The sequence below is a fragment of the Aspergillus heteromorphus genome, assembly GCF_003184545.1.
Source record: "Aspergillus heteromorphus CBS 117.55 chromosome Unknown BO70scaffold_4, whole genome shotgun sequence".
Classification (NCBI taxonomy): Eukaryota; Fungi; Ascomycota; class Eurotiomycetes; order Eurotiales; family Aspergillaceae; genus Aspergillus; species Aspergillus heteromorphus.
Window position 1 is genome coordinate 1,261,058 of NW_020290409.1, and position 17,511 is coordinate 1,278,568.

At 54.1% G+C, this 17,511-nt stretch overlaps 4 protein-coding genes across 4 annotated transcripts; 2 read left to right on the top strand and 2 right to left on the bottom strand.

Moving 5' to 3' along the window:
- Positions 1 to 577: 577 nt before the first annotated feature.
- On the bottom strand, positions 578 to 5,374 carry BO70DRAFT_369058 (putative serine/threonine protein kinase ENV7; the record flags this gene model as incomplete). The annotated part of the gene is made up of 9 exons (XM_025544659.1): positions 578 to 761; positions 856 to 1,185; positions 1,517 to 1,971; positions 2,031 to 2,155; positions 2,241 to 2,424; positions 2,580 to 2,743; positions 3,984 to 4,514; positions 4,568 to 5,149; positions 5,260 to 5,374. The coding sequence occupies 9 exons, from the start codon at positions 5,372 to 5,374 to the stop codon at positions 578 to 580; spliced, it is 2,670 nt and encodes an 889-aa protein (XP_025402520.1).
- Positions 5,375 to 6,456: 1,082 nt separating this feature from the next.
- BO70DRAFT_165969 (CAP-Gly domain containing linker protein BIK1) lies at positions 6,457 to 8,859 on the top strand. The gene has a single exon (XM_025538328.1). The coding sequence runs from the start codon at positions 6,649 to 6,651 to the stop codon at positions 8,680 to 8,682; it is 2,034 nt and encodes a 677-aa protein (XP_025402521.1). The 5' UTR covers positions 6,457 to 6,648; the 3' UTR covers positions 8,683 to 8,859.
- Positions 8,860 to 9,300: 441 nt separating this feature from the next.
- Positions 9,301 to 10,279, bottom strand: BO70DRAFT_359618 (3-hydroxyanthranilate 3,4-dioxygenase). The gene is made up of 2 exons (XM_025542573.1): positions 10,179 to 10,279; positions 9,301 to 10,000 (listed from the first exon to the last, which is right to left on the bottom strand). The coding sequence occupies exons 1-2, from the start codon at positions 10,208 to 10,210 to the stop codon at positions 9,454 to 9,456; spliced, it is 579 nt and encodes a 192-aa protein (XP_025402522.1). The 5' UTR covers positions 10,211 to 10,279; the 3' UTR covers positions 9,301 to 9,453.
- A 149-nt stretch (positions 10,280 to 10,428) lies between these two features.
- On the top strand, positions 10,429 to 11,823 carry BO70DRAFT_165990 (RNA 3'-terminal phosphate cyclase-like protein). The gene has a single exon (XM_025538329.1). The coding sequence runs from the start codon at positions 10,489 to 10,491 to the stop codon at positions 11,704 to 11,706; it is 1,218 nt and encodes a 405-aa protein (XP_025402523.1). The 5' UTR covers positions 10,429 to 10,488; the 3' UTR covers positions 11,707 to 11,823.
- Positions 11,824 to 17,511: the final 5,688 nt, after the last annotated feature.

A 17,511-nucleotide genomic window follows, 5' to 3' on the forward strand; every position in this document is an offset into this window, starting at 1 on the left:
GCTCTATCGGTCCCGTTATGATTCCGATTCCGCAATGAGGGAGAAATTGGGGAGGTGATTCATTCTTTTGCCCATTCAGTCATTCATTCATTCACTCATTGATTGATTGATTGGTCAATTGATTGATTGTTGACTGGAAATTTTGAGAGTTGGAGTTTACATACTGGCATATACGGGCTATATTCCAAGTACTATATACTATCTATATATGTCTCTCTCTATCTATCACTAGACTGCGCTGCGGTTTGTCTAGTTCTTTGGCGTTTTGAGAAGCATGATCATATACTATCTTGCATGGAAGACTGAAGCGGTGGCAGTGTCTATATACAACACTACTATTCTACTACATACTATCATCTTTGCATCATGTATTAGCATTCTATTATATCATAATTGACTGTTCATATCATACTGTGCAAGGAGCATGAGGATATCGCAAGCCTATAGGTAGGTAGTATTAATTGCTGTCATGTTAAACGTCATCTAAGTCATCATCTATTACTGTATCCCCCCCCCCCAATCCATAGATTGCATGATCAGTCATTCAATCCAATCACCCATCCATGCGGGATCCAATCTAATGCCCCATTCCCCTCTCCCAATTCTCCTCCACAATCTTCCAGTACCGCTCCCGACTGCGCACCCGGAACATCTTCCCCCACCTAGTCATAACCAGGAACACCGCCGCACAGGCCATACCCACAAAAGCAGCTGAGATAAAGCAGTTCTGGTAGCCCAGGTTATCGACCCAGGGCGTGATTCTAGACAGACAGAAATTAGTATCACACCCATTCATGCTCGATCATCACTCGCTATATCGGCTCGTATGCATTAGATAGATAATGAAGCACTCACCCATATCCCATAGCAAACGACATGGTATTCCGGACCAGAATCACCGTGGCCATGGCATCGCCACTCAGTTCCCGGTAGCTGTCAACAAGGTAGTTGACGCTCAGGGTGATGCCGCATGTGTTCGCCATCGCGAGGAAGCACATCGCCACGATCAGCCCGAACCAGTGTACATGGTGTGCGGCACCGACGCCCCATAGTAGCAGCGATGCAGGCACAACGAATAGGCACAGCGCGAAGGGCCATAGACGCTGCTCGGCTTCCATGACGCCGTTGTTGCGTCGGGCGAGTCGCAGGGTCAGCCAGTCGCTGAAGCGGCCGGTGAGGAGGGAGCTGTTGGTCGTGGTGTGTTGTTAGTTGTTGGGGTTGGGGTTGGGGTTGGGGTTGGCGGAAAGGGTGGAAGGCTCACGCTGCGACTGTGCCCACGATGCAGGACACGTAGCTGAGACCGACCATTGCTGAGCTGTGCGGGGTTAGAATTATCTATATCTATGTGATGAAGGAGTGGAAATCGTACCTGAAGTTATACGGCGCCCCGCCGAGAATAATCGACGCGGTTCCGTTTAACACATTGAACCAGATGAGGTATGAGCCGTATGAAAACCTGTCGCCATCGTCAGCTAACTAGACAGGACTGTTACCAACCCACTGGCATATCACCTACCCTGCATAAAAAACCACAGGCCAGCTGAGGTAATAAAGCGTCTGATAGAACCGGCGAAACATATTATTCCTGGGCAACTTGGGCCCTATGAGCGACAGCTTCTGCATATAAGTCTTCCTCTTATACATGACGCCGCACTCCGTGTCCGTGTGAGGCGCTACCTTGGCAGGCGGGATCTTCTCCTTCTCGCCTTGTTCGGAGGTTCGCGGGGAGGCGTCCGTGGGGGTCGCGAGGACGGCTCCCGGCCTTTCGCGCACGTAGTTCGTCTCCTCCATGAAGAAGAACAGGAATACGATGGCCACCGCGCAAAAGATGCTGGGCCAGTAGAACACCCATTGCCAGCCTTGGTACTGCGCGATGAAGCCGCAGATCACAGGCGCGAAGTAGTTGCTTCCGGCTAGGAAGAAGGCGTACAACGCCATGTAGGTTCCGCGTTCGTGGGTGAAGTACTGCGTCTGGTTAGCTGGGTGCTGGGATGGTGCGTTGAGAGTCGGGTCGACTTGACTCGACTTACCACGTCCGTGACCGTGATCTCGGGGAGCGCTTCGATGGGCGCGGTGAAGAATCCGGAGATGATACTCCGGGCGATCCATTGGCCATTGGTGTGGATGTACGGGCTATCGTCGCTGGTCAGTACCACTGTGAAGGGTAGGCAGCGCGCCCAGATATCGAAGGACTTACCCCCACATCGAAGTGGCCTGTTGACATGTTAGTGGGCACACACAGATAGTCTCCGTAAGATGGGTCAGACTCACCAGAATCCCGATCAGGGAAAGAAGGTAGGTTAGTCGTTTGCCATACTGCATCGCCAAGGGCTGCCAGAACAGCAGACCCCAACCGGCGAACAGGAACATATACCCCGTGCCCTGGTTGAGGGTGGTCACGGAAACGCCAGTCGCATCGGAGATCTGGGTGAGCACCGAGTAGACGACCGAGCAGGCGATGCCGGCAAACAGCGTGTATCTGCCACCCGGAGCGCGGTTAGTATAGTCATTGCATCATCGATCGGACAGACGTGATGTGGACGGTGTGGGTGTTGTCGAGGATAAACCTACACGCTGACGCAGACTGTGGACAAGGCCTTTCGGTGTGGCGACCAATTCAAGGGATCATCGGGGTCACTGGAGGGTTCGGGGATGAGGACGATGTCGCTGTCTCCCGAGTCGGCATGGCGGGTGGCGAGGACATGCTCCAAATCCAGAAGCGTCACCGTGCCGGGGATGGCGTCTCGATCCACACTGGGGGTCATGATTGACCACGAATGCGAACGTGCGAGATCAGAAAGGGATCGAAGAGGGAAGGAAGAATGTCGGGGTCTGCTGGCGGGGACACTGGAATCTTAAAGGGATGGATGATGGATGGCTGCGTTATCAACAAAATCCCCGACCACCATCAAATCAGGACGACGACGACGATACGTCAGGCCTTGCGATATCAGTGATTCGGCGTCCAGACCCCGCAGGACAAAGTCCTAGCCTGAATCTGAATGCATGCATGCATCCAATCCATCTCATCTCATATCTATCTCCAGATAAGCGGGCGGAAGATTTCCGTCGCGCTGCAGCAGCATTTCCAGGCCTGGCGGGATCCACTCTGCTACTTATCGATCAAGGAGGAAGGAGGTATCTCTATATCTATCTGGCTCGTCGGCAAACCAGTTCCCACCAGACGGATCCTTGATAGCAGAATAGCAGATGGGAGATGAAAGATACCAAGACCAAGTTGACTGGCTGGGGCTGGAAGCTTAGCTCCGGTGATCCTCCCTTGCCCGAGCCGACGACTTATCTCGCCTGAGGGGGATGCGCGCTGACAAGTAACCACTCGCTGCAGCACTGGCGGACCGGAGCAAGAGACGGTCTCCCCGCTTCATCTCCGGATCGAGAGGTTTATTGCAGCATCGTGTGTGGAACACATATCCAGATGGGTATATAGATACTGGTCGCGATGGCGTCGAGGTTCCAAGGGACAGTGCACGCCTTGCGGATAGATACGGGCTAGATAGAACGCTTTCTACTCTACGACGACCCACGGACCCCCACCCCCCACCTTTTGTATTCCTGTCCCAACGGACGCCATTACGGGCCATAACCATCCCTTCCGCTGGTGTCTTAAAGCTGCACGCAAGGAGTAAATAAACACACCGCGGACGGCTGGAAGTGTCTGCTAAGGCCTGCCTGCAGCCAAATATTATTCTGGTATCAAGCTCTGGAACAGCGATGAAACAACACGGAGGGAAAAAGAGAAACAGGTCTCGCCCAGATGACTGCTCCATGGCGCAAATCACAGGATGGACGGCGGGGAGATGACGAAATATGTTCAGCATTTGGCGCATATAATACAAATCCGGCGATGCCAAAAAAAAAAAAAAATCCAGCCTCATTCATCCGAGAGGGACGGTCACAAAACATCGAGGAACGGCAAGAGAGGTGTCGAGGGTGTAAGGGGACAAGGGCTCAGTTTGAGCCACTCGCGATATCATCATCTTCCGGAAGATCGCGGATGACATCTTTCAGGATTTGAATCAGCTCGTCAATGTCCGGCCGGTCCGCCGGTTCGACTTGTAGGCACTGCCGGACAATGTCCTTCACCGGTGCACTGATCTGCAGCGTGTTGTCCTTGCGGCTGTCGTCGCCGCCGGCCTTTCCTTTGCCCTTGGTGGCACTCGACTTCTCGTCGGGGAACCGCCAGTCTCCGCCCAGCACACACATGCTTAGACTGCCACCGGTCTCTTCGCTCCGAGCTTCGAAGGGGCTCTTGCCCACCAGGCAGGCGTAGAGGGTGCATCCCAGCGACCAGATGTCCACCTTGGTATCGATGATGGACCCTGTCTTGACGTCAAAGAGCTCGGGCGCCCGATACGGCATCGTGCTGTGCTCTGCGGCGGTGTCTTGGACGGCCAGGGCAAGCGACCGGGAGGTGATGGCGATGGGACTGGGCGCCAGCGACCCAAGGTCCATCAGGATTGGCGTGCGGCCGTCGTCGGCGATCATAATGTTTCCTGTCAAGAAGTCAGTCGAGAGAGAACCACGGGATGGAAACCAGCAATCGTACCAGGCTTGATATCTCTGTGGGCGTACGGGCGAATATCTCCGTCCTCGATGCCTTCCTGACTGATGGTGACCTCGTCGTCCATCAATGGCTCGTGCTCCTCCTCGTCGTCCTCATGCTGGCTTTCCCGTCGCTTCGGCTTCGGCATCCGCATTCCCATCTCCGCATCTGCCGCGGCGCCCTCCCTCCTGACGGCCTTGGCCTTGCGCGTGGGGCCAGAGCCGCTCCTGACCCGATACTGGTGCATCGCGCGAAGCGCATTGGCCACCCCCAGCGTCAGCAGCATCAACTGTTTCTCCGGGAATCGGGAGTGATTGACGAGGTTGGCATTGATGGCGTCCTGGAGGTTGCCCCGTTGGTAGTAGGGCAGGAGGATGTAGACCGTCTTCGACCCGGCCTCACCGCCATCGGCGCGGAATTTCGAGCCCTGCTCGGTGGAGACACAGTGGTCGATGGAGTGGATGATGTTGGTCTGGGATGTGAACAGGTTGTAGGCCTCCACCTCCTTGAGGGCCTGGGAGACGGACTCCTGGCCGAACGGACATCGGATCTTCTTCAGCGCAAATAGTTCGGAGGTCGACTTGTCTTGGACGAGGTAGACGTAGGAGAATCCACCCTAGCACGATGGATTGATGGTCAGCGTCACCGCGAATCGGCCGCATCGGGCCAGAAGGTCGGAAGAGGTCATACTTCACCGAGCAGCCGGAGCAATTTGAAACTGCGATTGTTAATCTTCAGCTGCGGTGTGCTGGGAAAGCAGCACATGCAGTCCGTGAAGTTGTAGAGCAGATCGAAGAGATATTGCGCCATGCTGGAAGGGAGCGCACTGCTGGGGAGGGAAGGGAAGCTGGTGGAGGTGCAGCTTTCGTCGAAGCTGATTGAGCCGCGAATGCAGTCGGGACGGGGTCCCCGTGGCGACTAGGAGGAATCGTCGTGACGGCCGGGCTCCACTCGACGATGGCGCACAGGCGGAAAGACAGACGGCAAGGGTGAGAGAGAGGCAACAGAGTAGCAGAGATGACTGACTGACTGACTGACTGACTGACTGCAAGGAGGACGGAGGGGAATTTTCAGACTGAACAAGTTGGGAAGAAGTGATTGATCCCTTGGAAGATGAACAGATCGAACAATACTCCGCAGTGGCAGTGTTGTGCTGTGTTCGAGTCCGGAGTAGTTCTCCGTGGGCTGATCGGATGGATTGATTGATCGGGAGGATTCGATGATGTGGTGAGAGGCTATTCGGTCCTGAGGCTTCAGGCATCCATACCGGGCAGCGTACGTAAGCCCATGCAAGCCCACGCTGATTACAAGGCATCAATACGGGAGGCGATACGTCACGGTGGTACGGGACAATACATGACCGTACCCAATACACGGGCCGGTGGGGCGGTCGCCCATGGTTCGTGTGTTTATTGTGACGGTCGAGGAGGATTCGATCTTTCATGGAGGAATAATTGGTTCCCTCGCCGTTGGACGGTCTTGATTATTGGTATCGAGAGTACGGAGTAATTAGGTCCAAGGTAAAAGTAGTAGCGCTGCCCCTGTCCGTGCTGGCATGACGACACTGGACGGGCCCTGAGAGCCACTATTCTTCGAATCTGGTGCCCGTTACTACGAAATTGGCCCTTGCACCCACTGCTCTCTTTGCCTCCCTCGCTGCCCAACTGAAGAGGCAGAGGTTGAAAGGGCAACCAAAACATCCTTCCAGGGGGAAACAAAACCCTCCGAGCCTCCTGCACAGCACTTCCCACTAGACCACCACTACTATGTACTAGTAGTACATAGCACTGCAGCAGCACAGCCAGGCTACCAGCAAAACACCATGACGGCTGGCCTATGATCAGTCATCTCTCCTAACCCCCACATCCTTTTATCCCTTCCTTCACGCGTCCCTTGATTTGATCCCTCCACCCCCCCCCCCATTCTGGTCGCAGGATCTTCCCCCCGTCTCGTGCCGGTCGGCCATACCTACTACAACCTTACCTATATTTCGATTCGACCCCCGATCCCTATCCGCCCTCCGATCGCGCGCTGAACTACGCCTCCCTCCTCCCTCCCTCCCTCCCTACCCCATCTCCACTGCCATGGCGCCCCTCGACGAGGTCCAGGTGGGTGACCTGGTCAATGTCCCAGGGGGCATGTATGGGACCGTCAAATTCCTGGGAACCGTCGCAGGCAAGCCGGGCAAATTTGCCGGAATTGAACTGGCGGCCGAGCATGCCAGGCGAGGGAAGAACAACGGCGACGTCGAGGGCCGGCGATACTTCACGGCCTCCACTCCGGGCTCCGGCATCTTTGTGCCCATGAACAACAACAAATATGTCACCAAATTTGTCACCAAGCGCGCCTCCGGCAGCGGCGCCCCTCCAACCCCCTCCCGCCCTATCAATTTCAGCAAGTCTGTTGGACCTGGTCCCTCCATGCGCCCCCCGCGGGTAAGGCGCCCTTCCCTTCCTCGCCCCGAATCCCCCAGGGGCCCTCCGCCCTCCAAGTTAAGCCTCGCCGGTCTCCGAACCCCGTCTACTGCCGTCGCCAGAACGGCCCCCTCCAACGGCTACCCGCGCAGCCCCGTCAAGGCGCCCTCTCGCGCCTCTGATCGCCCCCCGTCCCGAGTCAGCACCGAAGATGACAATGTCTCTAGTCGGGCATCAGATATCCACCGACCGTCGATGGCCGCAGAGGTGCAGGAGCTGAAGGAACACGTGCAGGGCCTGGAGAAGCAGCTCCTGGACCGCGACAAGCAGCTGGATGAGCAGGCACATACCCTCTCTGATTTTCAGAGGACGCTAGAGGAGCTGGAGGGGTCAGATTCGCTGTCGGTACGCGCCCAATTGCGCGAGAGGAACGAGCGCATTGCGCAACTGACGGCTGAGTTCGACTTGCATCGCGCCGACTTCCGCAGCACCCTGGACACCTTGGAAATCGCTGCCTCAGAGACCGAGCGGGTCTACGAGCAACGCCTAGATGAATTGATGCAGCATAACAAGGAGCTACAGGACCGCGGGGAGGACGTCGAGGCCGTTGCAAGACAGCTCAAGCAGCTGGAAGAACTGGTCTCGGAGTTGGAGGAAGGCCTGGAGGACGCCCGACGTGGAGAAGCCGAAGCCAGAGCTGAGGTGGAATTCTTGCGAGGGGAAGTGGAACGGACAAAGCTGGAGCTCAAGAGGGAGCGGGATATGAAGGACAGCCAAACAAACGGCGATGGACCATATCACTCGAAAGAACTGGAGCAGAAGGACGACGAAATCCGCGGCCTGAAGGCGATCATTCATTCCCTGAGCCGTGGTGATCCCGACCTGCATGCACTGCAGCAGAATGGGATCGGCGCGGGCCCGGAATCGGATCATGACCCTGAACATCTAGCTGATCTGGAGCAGCGGGTCGAGGAATCCGAGCGGATGAGCGAACGAAAGACCTTCCGCATTGAGGAGCTTGAACGCGAGCTCCAGCAGTTGCAGCTGAACGGTGGTGGCCGCACGCGCAGCTCCACCGTCACGGCATCCCCGAGCCTGCACAAAACACCCAACCCCGCTGGGAATATGACGAACGGTAACGGGGTCAATCACGCGCATCGGCTCTCAGATCGCACCGTTGTTCCAAGTGACTGGGAAGACCCGCCTCCGCTTGAAGGGCAATACCAGGCCTACTCTAACCGGCACCGCGGCATTTCAGATGCTTCTCGCCATCGCCTGGAGACCATGCACGAGTCCGATACGAATGATTCCGATACCCGCTCGGAAGACGGTGGCTCGTTATGGTGCGAAATCTGCGAGACAGGAGGCCACGATATCTTGACGTGCACCAACATGTTCGGCGCAGAGACCAAGGAAAAAACCCCGGATCCCGCTGAGCCATCTCAAGACGACAGCTCTACGGATGAGAAGCAGACCCCTGAGACTTCAACCGACGACCCGTCCCCCTCCCCCACCCCCGAAGAGAGCACAACTCCTGAGAAAACCGGCCGCGATGCCGTCTTCGATGGCCTGAGAGAGGTCGGGCTGACGTCCTCCATGACCCCCGTTGCCGGAAAAGAGAGCGGGGTGATTGATGACACCAAATGGTGTGCTCTTTGCGAGAGAGACGGCCACGAAAGTATCGATTGCCCATTTGATGATTGAGCCATGACCGGTCTACATCCGATGCATGCGGCATATGGCACATTATAGCCACGGACTCGGCTACATACCCTGATGACTGCGATGGCTGTTCTACATGACAGCCTAGATGGATTCATCCCTTTTATGTTTGCATTAGTCGCAATATATGCATGACTTGGCTTCTAGCATAGCGCATGCCTTCTCTTTCTGCCAGCTGCTCTCTTCCAACGTTTCCCCTTCCCTATTATCTTCATAACATAGCACTTGGCGGCATCTGTTATTGGTTATACGCGACAAAATAGCGCGAATCCCCTGGTTTATCCATTCTCGAGGCAGCTTCGTTAAACCTGTGTCATTATCAGCCTTGATTGACTATGCGTGTCGTTCACTTTAGATTGATCTGTTTTCTTTTTGTGACCGCGGGGGCTCTTCCACCGTCATTCTCGACATTTTCTCTTTGCCTATCTCTTCTCCATATTCCCATGACTCCGTCTACATTTTCATCGATACTCCTAATACTTACCACTTCAAGCCTGTGGCGACCTCAGCCAGCAGAGTCCAGCTCTACACCCACTTGTCCCGCACTAGATGTATTGATATCAAAGCCTGCAAACACAGTCAAGACATAGAAACATCACCCGGATTACTCGGATAACTTCAACTTGCCCTATTCACGTAACAATCAAAACCGGGAGGACTATCCACGCAGTTCTTACATACATTCTGTGACCTCCACCGTGGGTATCTTTTCCTTTCCAACATCACCTCATGAGAAAGTCCACTTCACCTTCTTCACTCCGGAAACTGCGGAGGCTGCTCCAGCTCCCCGTCCGCGTACTTGGTCTGCGCAACAACCCCGCACGCCTTGCACGTCCGCTTCCCCTCATCTGCCCCGAACTCCTCGACAACCTCCTTGACCTGCGTCCCCAGGTCCGTGCACACAAACTGCTTCTCCCACACAACCTGCCCGCAGCTCTTGCAGTACCAACGCATCGTGTCCACCGCCCCGTCCGCCCGCGGCTGCTCCAACACGATCCCCACGGTATCCTTGAACCGGACCGGCGAGTGGGGCGTGTTAGCCGGGAGCAGGAACAGCGAGCCCTCGTGGATCGGCACGTCCTGGAACACCGCCGGTGTGACCGATGTGTCTACCGTCCTTAGCAGCATCGAGCCGCGAACCTGGTAGAAGAACTCCGGCGTCGAGTTGATGTGGTAGTCTGTCCGTGCGTTGGGGCCGCCCACTACCATCACCGTGTATCCGGCCGTCGCCGGGGAGGATGGGTGGTAGACGCAGTAGTTGTTCACGGGGGGTTGAAGAAGATGGGAATTGGCTTCAAGCCTATATGGACATGGCAGGTTAGTACGGAGCAGCGTATGACTTTATGAGTTCAAGGATTGATGGTGAGGGCGATGGAGGTGATAAGCAAGCAGTATTGCGCAATGCGGGGGAGGGGCGGATGGGGACTGGTAGTAGAACAGTAGAACAGTGGAAGAAAAGCTAGTAACTGCTGACTGACCATTTCGGAATGTTGAGAGCCGGTGGAAGCATTTTCTTATTGTTGTCCGTAATACCTTTCTGGGGACCCTGGGGAATGATTGAGTGTTGCACAGAGTCGAATAATAGAGAGTCGATTGCTCTCCCGGTGAGGATGATATCCCGTCCGGCGATAACCGTTGCTTAACGCCGCGGCCCGGAGCGGAACAACGCGGCGCCGGCAGATTTTCTCGATTCGCTTTTTCGGTCCAGGCCGAGCAGGTTCGGCGCCTGCGATATTTTCGATCTCGAGACCGTTGTTGTTGGCTTTACCAGTCCGTCAGTCAGTCACAATGGCGTCTACGTCTCAGCCTCCCCTTCGCTTTACATCCCACAAGAACCTGGTCTGGCGTCTGGTCTTTTCTACGTTGACCGGACGCACCGTTCAGATTTCTCAGATCCGTCCTTCGTCGCCCACGAACCCCGGTCTTGCTCCCCATGAAATCTCTTTCCTTCGTCTCCTCGATTCCATCACCAATGGCTCGCAGATGGAAATCTCCTACACCGGTACCATCCTGGTCTACAAGCCCGGTCTCATTACGGGCAGTGCTTCGGGTACCGGGGCCAACAGTGGAGGTGTGATCCGGCATGAACTGCCCGCAGGGTGCGCGCGCGGCGTGAGCTATTTCCTTATACCTCTCTGCCTGCTGGCACCCTTCTCCAAGGCGCCCCTGAAGGTGCTTTTTACTGGCCCTGGAGTCATCACCTCGGCCACACCGAACGGTGACATGTCGGTTGATAGCGTGCGGACCGCGATCCTCCCTCTCTACAACCAGTTCGGCATTTTCAACAACATTGAGCTGCGCATTCTCAAACGTTCAAACCCTGGCCCGAACGGCAGGGGCGGTGGTGGTGAGGTGCAGCTGGTCTTTGGCCACCAGCTCCGGCTGCCCAAGACCCTTCACCTCATGAACCCCGGTCGAATCACAAAGGTCCGTGGTGTGGCTTATGCCGTTGGTGTGTCGGCGTCCAACAACGCAAGAATGATCCAAACCGCCCGTGGTGTTCTCAACCCGCTCGTCCCTGACACCTACATCTTCTCTGATGTGTCGTCTGCCCCATTCGTGCCTACCTCGGAAAAGACCAACCCGTCGGGAAAGAAGAAGATCGGCCTTGGGTTCGGTCTCTCGTTGGTCGCAGAATCCTCCACGGGCTGCCTGTTCTCTGCCGATGTGGCGTCGCCTCCCGCAGGTGGTGAGGCGCCTGAGGATATTGGGAAGCGATGTGCTTACCAGCTGCTCGAGACCATCTCGAAGGGCGGATGCGTTGCCCCTGCTGGAGTGGCCACCATGCTAGGTCTGATGACCATGGGATCAGAAGATGTCGGGCGAATCCAGGTCGGTCGCGAGGTGATCGCCGACGAGAGCACCATCCAACTGGCCCGGGACCTGACCAAGTTCGGCGCCCCGGGCTGGGGTCTCAGGGACGCCAGTGGGGAGAATGAGAACGGTGACGTGATCATCAGCGTGGTTGGCCGCGGTATTGGCAATGTCGGTCGCAAGGTTGCTTGATTCTGAGACCCAACAAACGCCTCACATTATCTATGCGGTCGGCTGTTTCAGGTCTTACCGATCTCGCGAGAAGGTCGACCGAAGGCTCCCAGTGGATGATGCCAGGCGTCGTCGCAGCTTTGTTTCAGCGGATGGCCAGCGTGCATGGGGACGGCCCAATGGGCTCGCCGGCCACGGGCCCCCTAACGACGGCGGTGTATCCCATAGGTGCAAGGGCAGGGCGAGGTTTCATATTCACCGAGAACGACCGCAAACCACGCCATTCCCCAATCTCATCTCCAAATCTCGAATGCATCCTGTCCTCGACCTCCGACTTTCACGTTTTCTCGCGCGGCCAAGTTTCGCTTTCGCCGCACTTGGCCCTGTCTGTGCCACGTGGCTGAGATGGCGCCGAGCAGACAGCTGTCTATCGCACACCGCAGCCGTCCGCCCACCTGGGGGTTCCCCTTCAATTTCCATTTCCCATTTCTGCTCCTGACCGGGGGGCACGGTGCTGCTGTGAGGCACTTTGTTGTTCCATTTTCCATGATACCCTCTGTTGTTTGGTTTGTGAGGCTTCCACTTCACCGCTTGGGGGCCGCCCGATGGTCGAATCGGATCGGCAGCTAGGAAGGAGTAGGAGTAGTGTAGGGTTTGTTGGCTGCGGCCTGACGAACATGCGTGCAGTAAGGTTAAACTTTCTGGGTTGAGAAGGGGACGGGGTCGTGGCCTTCTGTATATATAGCGCTGGTCTGAATATAAATCGTCGCTTGCATCCTCTCTCTTGTATTTCTTCCGCCGGCTGGTAGCTCTCGCTCACCTACTTACCTACTTACCTCCCAATGTCGGTCTGGGAGGGCCTCCGGCTCTTCACGCCCTTGCTTCGTATTTAACACTTCAGCGACGAACCGGCGATTTTCTTCTTACATTTGCAGGATGCGGTCGACTGTGCCTTCGACTACGCATACATACCGACCATGCTGCACCCGTGAACGTGACATCGCCATGACTTGAATTGTGTACCCTCCCACTGCCGCATTCCTCCCTCCCCCTCCCCACCGAATCCACCTCAACGACTCCTGCGATGGACTGAAGCTATACCAAGCACCAAACACGCCCTTGCACCCTACGACATGTGAAGAACGACCAACCCCGCAGAGGCTGATATGAAGCGCCTGCTCCTCTCCCCAGCCGATCCGCATCCCCCGACTTCGATTGGTTTCCCCCGTTCCCGCATCGCTCCTTCCCGTTTGGCAACCCAGTGCAGCAGGCTCGCTCCTTCCCGATTGGGACGGGGACCCCCGTCTATATAAGACGGCCCTCCCCCGCCCTCCCTCGCTGCTTCCTCTTTCCTCCTGCACCTCCCCAACTTCCCCTTCCTCCCCTCCCACCCCCCCCCCCCCCCCCTCCAACCTACAGCTGGCCGTCCAGCATGTGCGGTTTTCGGTAAGTCCCCTCCTGGGAAGATGGTCCTGCTAACCGCCGTTTCGGGCAGGTCCTTCTTGCGTTCCTTCTCGGGCCTACGGTGTCTGGCATGGGCTTGTCGGATCTTGGTCTGGCGGGCTTGTGTCGGGCATGGTAGCGGGTTACTAACATATTTGAAAACAGTGATGTCTATAACACCTCCGTTCTGAGCTGCTTGGTCGCACCGTGGCAGGCCTAGTAAGTGACAGAGCTTGTGAGTGCCGATCAATCACTACGATCACTACGTAGTGGGGCCTTTCACCTATATGTCATACTGATGAGTGTGCTAGGCTGGTTAAAAACAATTTCCCCCACTCCGCGGCCAGCTCCCAAATGGGAATTGCTCTGGTAAGTTGGTGTCTGCTCTGTGATTGGAGTTGATCTTTCCTGATGTCCTTCTATCTAGTGCTTCTCCACCAACTTTTTTCCACTTTACCACTCCACTCCTCCTTCCTCCTTCCACTCATACAACCTACTATACTACTCTCCCACTCCTCTTACCGCTGCCTGGAATTTTGGGCAGGTTCAGTAAGTGACAGAGCTTGTATGCACCTCCTGCCTCCTGGTCCATATATCAAAGTTCAAGGCTGACGGCTTGTACAGGCTGGCTAAAAAAACTAGTCCATACCCAGGCTAGCCCGTCTATCGGATACCTCACGGTTAGTTATCTTCGTCTTTGGATACATGCGGTCCTCATTTGCCATTAGGGTTCTATGGTATAGAGATAGCATCTCGCATCCGGTTCCTGTTCATCAGATCGGCTTCTCTTCCTCACTGTCTACCCTACCTGACCGATATGACGGATAGACCCAGTGAGTGACAGCACTTGTGAGTATACAGGCCCAGCAGCCAGTACATTGTATACTGATGTGGTTTAGGCTGGTTAAAACAACAGTCTGTACTGCGGGCATAGCAATCTGTGGGATAAACACTTTGCATACACCCTTTAACAAGCCAGGCAATCGAACCATTCCAGTGAAGACCCCGCCATCCATATTTCAGCAGCTCCGGTAAGCGACAGAGCTTGTATGTATTCACTGGGCCCTTTCAAAGAAGTCTACTGATAATCATACAGTCTGGTTAAAGGGTCATACCGATAGCAACTCCAACTTGCTTGTGGTATACATTGGTTAGGGGAACCTGACAGAATAAATACTAATAAGGCCTTCACACCACACCAAACATTCGACGCGAATAAGGGGTGTTCTCGGGATGGAGGCTCCAGATAACTACGGGTCACACTCACTTTGTCATATAGATGTTTCCTTTGTTGATGGCATGTTTCGGCAGTTCTGTCCTGCCCGGTCAAGGTTTTTGCCTCTTGGGGGGTTTCCCTTGGCTGTCACCCGAATGGGGGGCATAGTGAAAAGTCATACATTGGCATTCATCAGTTATCTCAGTAGACGAAGTAGCGGCGGCACAGGATCACCACACGCGTAATCTTATAGGCCGGACTAGACTGCTATTTTCAATATGGATTCTAACTTTTGAAAACTCGAACAGACTACACAGCCTTCACGAATAGACTGTAGAAAATCCAATCGACACCTCAGGCCTCCTCCTCTTCCAAACAATAACATCAGTGAGATCACTACCCCATCATCAACAAAGCCCAGACCTATACCCAGCTATCTTATAGTAATAACATTAACCCTACTACCAACCCATCCCATCCCCTCCCCTGCTATGGTGGTCTTGGTACAGTCTGCCATGCATGTATGTACCACCTTTTTTCTAATTCAACCCATTGCACTTGTCCATTCAGTTATGTACCCGACCCACCCCAAGAATGGGATGGTCACGATGGTGAAACCCCACTCCCACCCACTCCTACCACCACTCACCACTCACCACTCACCACTCACTTGAGAGAATGGAGAGACGTCTGACCATCCCATAACAGCTGGGGTCGAGGCCTTCATTCAGGTAGCTGCTACGTTGTAGTTGGTATTCAGCGAGAGATCAAAAGCAGGTTCTGTATGGATTAGAGTGGAGAGGGGAGAGGTCCTGTAGAACAGGGATCTCTTGGTAGAGCCTGCGGGGGGGTTATTCTGGATTTGCTCGCGTATGCACGGCCGTCTCTATCCAGTGTTGTGTTATGGATCTTGTAAGAGGGCGGCGAGAGGTTGTAAGGCTGTGTCGTCTGGCGTCTGCTGAATTGCCCGTTCCTCTACGAGTATCGGGTTAGAACCTTGCGAGGGTGCTGTAAGAGGAATGCGATTCGCTCGTCACTTCGATCGACACATGTGTATCTTGGGCATCATATATACTATATGATTGATTGATGCATTATGCTCAAGCGCGGCACTTTGAGAGGGTCTTTCCGGGAGGCATCATATATATATATGTGTCTGTGTATATAGTATATTGGTCAGCTCCTCGATGTCGACCGTGTTGGATATCAGTTGATGTCGAAATCGGACAGCCCTCACTGGCACAGTGTTGTTTCCTATACATTAAGACGACGTATGGTCTTTTGATGATGAGGGATATGCTCGAGTATGGGAACGTTTCTCTTCATCACTGCTGCCATAACTGCCTTTGATCGCTCTGCGCAATGGCCTTGTTGAAATACCAAGAAGCGCTGTGAATGAGACCATTAAAGCTTCCTAGGACGTTTATTGCAGGCTGTGCTAGACACGCTTGATGGTCGGATAACGTATCATGAATGAATTTCACGGACCACTGGGGTGTCGGCAATGGTGTAGATCATCCGGGTGCCATGTCATTAAGATGCGGAATGGGACTTTCAGATTTCTTTGACTTTTTTTTTTTTAATATTTGTCGCCTCCTTTGATATAATCTTCTCTGTTCTAGAGAGCCTGTAAGCCGTTTCAAGTGACTGTCTGCCGTTGGTGCTGGTATTTCGGGATCATATGTCTTCTGCTCTGCAATAGTGTCTATAGTGAAATGATTTGCTTCGACGGCATGACAGCTGATTTTGAGGAAATATCAAATTAGCAGATGGATCTAGGGCGGAAGCCTTTTCGATATTTGAAATGCTGGAAGCAAGCACCCGGAACCAACATCATTGGTTCGGAGTGGTGAAGTCAATGTAGATTCCATGTGATGAGTCTCGATGATGAAGAGCGATGGTGAGACATTTCAGATTGACGAAACAAGCTCAACATTGTTCACCGGTCCGGGACTGCATCGCAGTAAGATCTTTTTGAATGGATCTTTTGAAGTTGTATAGCCCGCCAGCGTCATACTGACTATTTTTCGTCGCCGCTCGAATTTTCGGGTTCATCGGAGACCCCTTTCGTAGTCGTCGCTCTCCTCTTCAAGTTTGTCTTTGTTTTTCTTTTGGTCCTCTTTCCGGACTTCATCTTCTGCTGAGGGTTTAACAGCATGTATTCCGAGTACATTCCAGCTTTTGAAGAAGTGGGCTGCGAAGAACGTTTTGTTCCAAGCATGTTGATTCCGTGACACAGTTATATGTTTTCTTTGTTGAAGAATATAAGAGTGTCACTGATACCCCAAGCGTTTGATATCAATTATAGCTCGGTGCTTTTGAAGAAAGATACCTCTGGCACCAATATACCAGTGCCGTCTGCGCCAGGGAGAAACGGCGTATGTCTGTTGAGGCTTCAGAGGCTGCTTCGCCCTAACAAACACGGTTGTCACTTTGATCAACCACCAAGAACGGCAGTTCCATCAGGAAAGGCCTCATCGTGGTATGAGAAGATGCTCTTTCATCTTCGGTCTCTTCGATGATAAGTTCAGCATTCGCATGACCATTGAATCAATAATCTCTTATTTGACCACCATCATTCCACCTTCCGTTGACGAGGATAAGTTCCAGGTGTTAAAAGCCACGATGACTTTTTCTCCAACTCAGTCGTCACTCGCGTTACCACAAGGCTCGCCCAAGTGAAATTTCCCAGCCGCTAGAATGCTCCCGATGTTTTGTATATAGTATAAACTTATCAGGATTGCTGGATTCAATGCGCGAGTAGCTGAGGATAAGACATTGTAGGTCGCGCGACACCCGTTCCATCGCAATATATACCATCCACCTAATCCTGAAGGACACCTGATTTTGTGTCCACTGCTCATACTTTGGCTATCTACCCAGCGAGTCCCATGGCCTTGGGCTTGACCCAAACCCAAACCCGACCTGCTCCTTCAAGAGGCTTTGGTCAAAAGTACCAAGACCAGTCGCAGTACCGAGACAAGTGACAAACGGACAGCTAATGCAGCAGGTGAAACCACGTCGTTGCACGCCGGCTACCCGATGAGAACTCCGTTGTCTCAGTCGGGCGTTGTCCCGACATCATTCTCATCATCGATCTCTTTGGGGCGTTTATGCGAGCGAGTCGCGCGTTGTGACGCGTAAATATCGATGGTTAGGAGCAAAGA

Coding starts and splice junctions, on each gene's coding strand:
- BO70DRAFT_165990 (XM_025538329.1), top strand. CDS start 10,489: ATGGCGTCTACGTCTCAGCCTCCCCTTCGCTTTACATCCCACAAGAAC.
- BO70DRAFT_359618 (XM_025542573.1), bottom strand. CDS start 10,210: ATGCTTCCACCGGCTCTCAACATTCCGAAATG. Junction 10,001..10,178: donor GCTCTCAACATTCCGAAATG/GTCAGTCAGCAG, acceptor ATGTCCATATAG/GCTTGAAGCCAATTCCCATC.
- BO70DRAFT_165969 (XM_025538328.1), top strand. CDS start 6,649: ATGGCGCCCCTCGACGAGGTCCAGGTGGGTGACCTGGTCAATGTCCCA.